This window comes from Drosophila mojavensis, unplaced genomic scaffold, assembly GCF_018153725.1.
Source record: "Drosophila mojavensis isolate 15081-1352.22 unplaced genomic scaffold, ASM1815372v1 contig_136, whole genome shotgun sequence".
Lineage (NCBI taxonomy): Eukaryota > Metazoa > Arthropoda > Insecta > Diptera > Drosophilidae > Drosophila > Drosophila mojavensis.
Genome location: NW_025318667.1, coordinates 8,829,983 through 8,835,982, shown reverse-complemented (window position 1 = coordinate 8,835,982; position 6,000 = coordinate 8,829,983). Strand labels below are relative to the sequence as shown.

At 38.6% G+C, this 6,000-nt stretch overlaps 1 protein-coding gene and 1 long non-coding RNA gene across 7 annotated transcripts in view; one reads left to right on the top strand and one right to left on the bottom strand.

Moving 5' to 3' along the window:
• The first annotated feature begins 2,454 nt into the window (after positions 1-2,454).
• Positions 2,455-6,000, top strand: part of LOC26528598 — a 43,097-nt gene continuing 39,551 nt past the window's right edge. Inside the window, exons 1-2 of one of the 6 annotated variants that reach the window (XR_001449001.3) lie at positions 2,456-2,774; positions 2,849-3,762. This is a non-coding gene — a long non-coding RNA (uncharacterized LOC26528598). Of the gene's footprint in view, positions 3,763-6,000 lie in introns of all 6 variants that reach the window. The other 5 variants (XR_001449002.3, XR_004364552.2, XR_006356965.1 and 2 more) reach the window with 5 other exon arrangements.
• Positions 4,092-5,132, bottom strand: LOC6585018. Its single transcript, XM_002010622.4, has one exon. It carries the CDS (start codon positions 5,014-5,016, stop codon positions 4,351-4,353), a length of 666 nt encoding a protein of 221 aa, XP_002010658.2. The 5' UTR covers positions 5,017-5,132; the 3' UTR covers positions 4,092-4,350.

Here is a 6,000-nt window from a genome sequence, read left to right as displayed (position 1 = left end):
TTTACGCTTCACCGTTAAGCTAACTGCACATTCGCTTTGTCTGCTTATTGGCGCTTATTGTTTTAGTTGATATCTGACATGATTTGTTTTTCTGCCGCGACCTCTGGGCCCCTTAAGAAATGTTTTAATTATAGACAACTTTGCAGCTCTGTCGCCGCATTCGATTTGCCTGACAACTTGATATATGTATGTGAATATACCTATAACTTGAACATTTTCTACTGTTTTTTTTTTTTTTTCGTATGATTTAATTTCCATATTTTCTTTGTTTTCCTTTCGTCTTGCAAGTAACGCAAATTCAATCTCCTAAATTTAGATACTCATAATGCGCCTCATTTGTTTTCATTTCTGAAGCTTTTAGGTATTTAGATGTCTGAACTCTTATGAATCTCGAGATCTTTAGATGTTAAAGTTGTCAAACGTAGTATAATATAGTGAGTGTCATCCATCATAAGCTATTTTTGTGTGACTAATATCTTGGTGTTAGCCGAGTGAAAAATTGTAGAAAACATATGAAAAAGTAAAATATTATGGAATACATGATAGTAAAGCATATTTAAAAAAAAAAAAAAAAAAATTATAAAAAATAATATAATGTAAAAAGAGTGTGTTAAACTAACTCATTACTCTCGAAACTTCTTTGAGTAAGACGAAGAAAGATCGGAAGCTTCTTCTAGCAGTAGATCGACTTTTTTTGAAACAAAATTATTTATACTCAATTTTTGATTATTCTCGATAAAAAAGTTATCGGATGAGTTATCGAAAAAATATGATAAACTTGTACTGCGTATGGTACACACTAGCTCTTTTATCTTCTGAGATCGACGCACTCATACGGACGGACGGACGGACAGACGGACAGGGCTATATCGACTCAGCTCGTCACGCTGATCAACAATATATATACTTTATGGGGTCTGTGATGATTTCTTCTGCCCGTTACATACTTTTTCACAAAACCATTATACCCTGATTTCCCATTTTTAATGGGTTCAGGGTATACAAATTTAAGTTAAGACCCACACGCAGACTTCTCACATGTGGCATATGGTCGAGTTCTATTCGAAATGGATAGATTATCAATATTTGAGAATTAAATGCAATAATTAATAAGTAAATTGATTTTTTTTATGAATGATTTTTATAGAGCAACAAAAAACTTAAGCTGACTTTAATGAGTCGTTCTGCTTGAGTGGTAAAGTTGTGTTTGAATTTGACTAATTAATTGATAATAGAGTTGGCTGAACTGCGACTGGCAGTGCCACTGCGACTGGGAATGAGAATCGAAATGGGTTTTTTGGACTTTGGGCAGCTTGGGAGCCTGGAAACCGTTTTAATGGGCCATCAAACAGCAGCAGCAGCAGCAGCAGCAGCAGGAGGAGCATCATCTGCCGCCTAATCATTGTTTATGTTTATGACGGCTAAGCCAAGCCAGCAGTTGATGCTGCAAGTGGCAAATGGCAGGTAGCAAGTGGCAAGTAGCGAGTAGCAAGTGGCAAGTGGCGGCAGGCATTACGCAATCACAATCGAGTGACCGACTCTGGAGTGTTAAGTGTGGAGTGTTCCCTGTGCGGCCTTCTCCATGCAAGTGAAATTTATGCAAATGGCTTTGGCAATTCGTTTGCATTGCGCATTTGCGCAATTACCTGACCAACTGGCCAAATGATACGGCGGCAGAGGCAGCGGCAGAGGCAGCATCACCTGCTGTGTGTGGCATTCGATTGAACTCGAGTGTGCCAGTTACGCCGGATAGCGAACGATTGCGGCGTACACGTGACAAACAATTGACAGCGGGCGGCAAAAATTGAAATTGAAAAGCGTTCGAAATTGAAATGCGCCCACAGCTACAACACCACCGAACCCACCAACAACAACACCAGCATCTGCAACAACAACAACAACAACTGAGCACTGGACATGCAAATAAGCAGATCTAGACGAAAAAAAAAACGCAACTGAAGAAAACATTTCGTCGTGGCTTGCTCAATTGTGGATGCTGTTTGCATTGTCTTTGACAATAGGCACAGTGGCTCAATGTCCATTTGCATGGCAAGTGCTTGTCAACCAGTTGATGTCAAATCATCAGATGCATCTGCTAGTTAAATGTGGTTGCGCTTTAGCTTTTGCTAAAAATCTGGTAAAGTTTTCTTGTAAAGTTGTCCATTTCAGCAATACCAAATTATTACAGAGAAACTAACTCCACTAAATTCCCATACAAGAGTATTCCCATACAGCAGTTAAAGTTGTGCCTTGTCGATGCTCCTTAATGTTGACTAGCTAGATTTCAATCAAAGATTCCCATAGATATCTTCTACCCATTCTGTCAAAATTAACCCACAGACTTCGATATCTCTAAGCGATAATTTAGTGTTACGAAAAAAAATATATATGACTGCTTGTCAAGAGTTTTATGCCAGAATAAACTCTGTTGCACTCAAAACACACAGTTCATTTAGAAAGTAAATTCAATAGTATATCTACTCTTGCTGTGATTCAACAAACACTTCACATTAACTTTCAGAAATTCAAAATGTGCACACATCAAACAATATCTCTCCCAAATTTTATTTAAAATTGAAAAGTTTTTACTTTTGCATTCAAGTCTTGAATTGCTTCTTTTAATGGTAATCGATTGCGACACAGAATTTATATTAAACTACTTGTCAACGGCTTGATGTCACTATCAGTTAAGTATGGTTGTCTTATCGGCATTCCAAGTGGATAACCAGTTGTGCTCGTGTCAAAGTTAACAAGCCGCTGACAACGCCTCGATGGTAATAAAAGCAATGCAGCCGGCATTTCACAGAGTGCCACACTGATATCTTCCGCTGTCAAATTTAACTAGCAGTTAAAAAGAGATTACTAAATACTTAAATCGCGACACGCTGCCATGTGGAGCACTGTGCGAGGAGGCCACGCAACGGCATTTGCGGACTTGCTACATGCAAATTGTGGCCAAGCGCGATGTGTCAACAACTCTCGGCGATCGCATTCAAATTTGGTGTTCCGTCGAATCCTGCTAACCCTGCCCCCGTACCGCTGTTCACCCCAGGGCAATGCACGCGCCAAGGCTTTTCCTTGCATCGAACCGCTAATCGCCTGAATGGGGCATGGAAATTGAAATTGGAAATTGGAGCTACAGTATGTATATGTATGTAGACTATGCTATATGTGCATCTGTGTGTGAATAGATGGAAATGATACGCACGCCAGACGCAGGTGACCGACTTCCCAAATGCAACGTGATGTGAGTGAGCTCCACTAAAGGCGATTTCTGTGCATTGTCTTCACTGAGGGTGGAGGCGTGCCCGATGTGAAGCCGTTGATATTGAGCACGTAGCCCAAAAATGGATGCCATGAAATGGCTCTTAATGCTCACTAAATAAATACTTGGCATGCATGGATAATATTGATATTAATATTAAGCGACAACGGAAGAAAATTGCACAGAACCGAAAGATATTCGCTTGGATTCCATGTAAGTTGTTCCGACTCGAACGAACTCGTTGCGGCTTCCGCTTAGCTCCCTTTACGCTTTGTTTCAACTCTGCGGTTGAGCCCGATCAATCTTAATGGCCTGGCCTCACACAATGGCCCGGAATATGGGTAGATGCGTATAAATATTTACGACCCTTAATTGGTAAAGGCTTCGACGTTTGGGGCAACAGAGAGCGAGATTTTAGATACCAGCTGAGTGCATCGTTGGAAATTTTGCAAATGGCAAATGGCAAATGGCAAGTGGCATGTGGCAGCTGGCAGCAGGTTTGTCTTTTTGTAACTCGTTGCAATTGTAACTATTTTCTTATTCGCTACTTTTTTTTTCTAGCTACTATTTGTCACGCTTCTCTTTGCGATTCACTCGTTCCTAGAACTAGAGCGAGAGCTAAAATTTACTCGTTACATTTTCTCATTATTAATGCTGCATGCGAAATGTTACTGTTCTATGCCCTATCTACTCGCTGAAATTTATTCGTTACATTTTTTTAACACTCGTTACTTTCGGCCGGTTGTCACTCTTTAGCTTTTCACTAGTTACCCGCTGCCCAAAGTTTTCGTTTACAGATTTCTCGACATAGACAAAAACTAAAAAATTTTTAACACTAGCTGTTAACAGCTCGTTCAATTTTATTCACCAGTTACCGATTGCTTGGCCTATTTTTCGTTATTTACAATAATGTTAATCAGTGTTTTAAAATTCGATGTTGTCCTCGCTGTGTAGCTCGTAGTATCTTATATTTGACATTTCTTTGTGGAAAGCTCGGCTACTCATTTACTTGTGCCTGATTCTGATGCCCAATTATTATTGCTCAACCATCTTGTCTTCTTCGACCTCTCCGGCTTACGCTATATTTAAAAATAGGACAACATTGCCAACACGACTAACATTTGGATCATGACATTTCGCTTTGACATTAAATAGCGAACGGCTGAATCATTATCGAATGTATAGTGAATGATGCCGCGCTTCGTTCGCAATGTATTTGCCTCCAGCACTGATTCGGTGACACCATCACGCTCCAGTATACACTCATGCATCAGGTCATCTGTGAGCTGGATGTGAAATGGAAAGCAATACATTCGGGCCGATCGTAGCTTGATAGTGCGCTTGCCGCCGAACTCGTCGAAGCATAAGTACTCATTAACCTCGAGCACTTGGATGCTGTAGCAGTAATGCAACTGGGAGTCCTTCAAGGACACCAGAATATGATCCAATGATTCCGGCATAAAGAGTGCCATGCGATCCGTTTGCTTCATGAATGTATCACGGAATTTCGTGTAAGCCACCAGCGGGAATTTTCCTTTGCACTTCTGAAACATTACCTCATTGGAACTCTGCAGATATTTACAACGCTCTGGCATTTCCGGCTCAGAGGGTGTATCCGTTGATATGGAGCCAACGCTGCGCAAATTCAACTGCAGTAGTAATAACATATGCAGCTTCAGCCGCAATCCCAACATGTTACAAACAATGAATTTTGACCAAAATAATGCATATATATGAACATAAATACACATACAGATATATAACTATATATCTATGTATATAAACTACTATATATATTTCTGAACTATATACGTTGATGAACGATGAACAAATATTGGTTTCCTTTTTTTTTTTTTTTTTTTTTATTTTCATTAACGTATATAACTACACAAAAATTTTGAAATGAAACTAGATGCTATGTAAAATGTCAGCTTGATGATAAATAAATCTGAAATTCTCCATGATTTTGACAACAAACTAATCAAGTTGGTAGCTTTAAAAGCTCAACAAAAGACTTTTGTGTAACCATCTTGCAGTATGACAGCTGTAGTATAGCAGTATAACAGTTTTATTGTATAACAGTATTTGCAGTATAACAAATTTATAGTAAAGTATACCAGTTTTGTAGTACAGAAATTTGCAGTATAACAGTTTTACGCCGTAAAAGCCAAACAGTATAACAGTTTTACAGCATAATAGGTAGAGCAATATAACAGTTTTACAGTATAATAACTGTATAACAGTATAATTATATAATATAGATATAACATACCTCTAGCTCAATCACATCCCAGTGTAAAACAGTTCGAGTTCTATAAAGCACAATTATAGGTTTGCTTGTTTACAAAAATGTGACAAGTTTTTCCATTCAAAGAAAATTTGGAAACTCGTATCAATTTCGACACTTTACGTTTCCGGAATACAGTAGTTCCAAAGCTGCCTAACTAATAAAAGCATTTGCTTTCATTGCACACAATGCGAACTGGGTAAATTTACAATTTTAGCCAATTATTTCAGAGGATAGGTAATTCCTATTTGAAGAACGAGTACGCATCGTAGTCTAAATTGCAAATCAGATGTATGTATTTCGTGCAATGTGTGATATTTGAGTCATTGGTTCGTGACTTGGTCGAATGTTGATTCAACTGTGTGCGAGATGCCAAAATGCCATTACTCACAGAGCTCAGGCGTTGATTTTGCTGATTTGTTGATTTAATTGTTTAATTATAGAAAAT

Bases quoted from the DNA above. Each gene is read 5' to 3' on its own strand.
- LOC6585018 (XM_002010622.4), bottom strand. From the start codon at position 5,016: ATGTGTATTTATGTTCATATATATGCATTATTTTGGTCAAAATTCATT.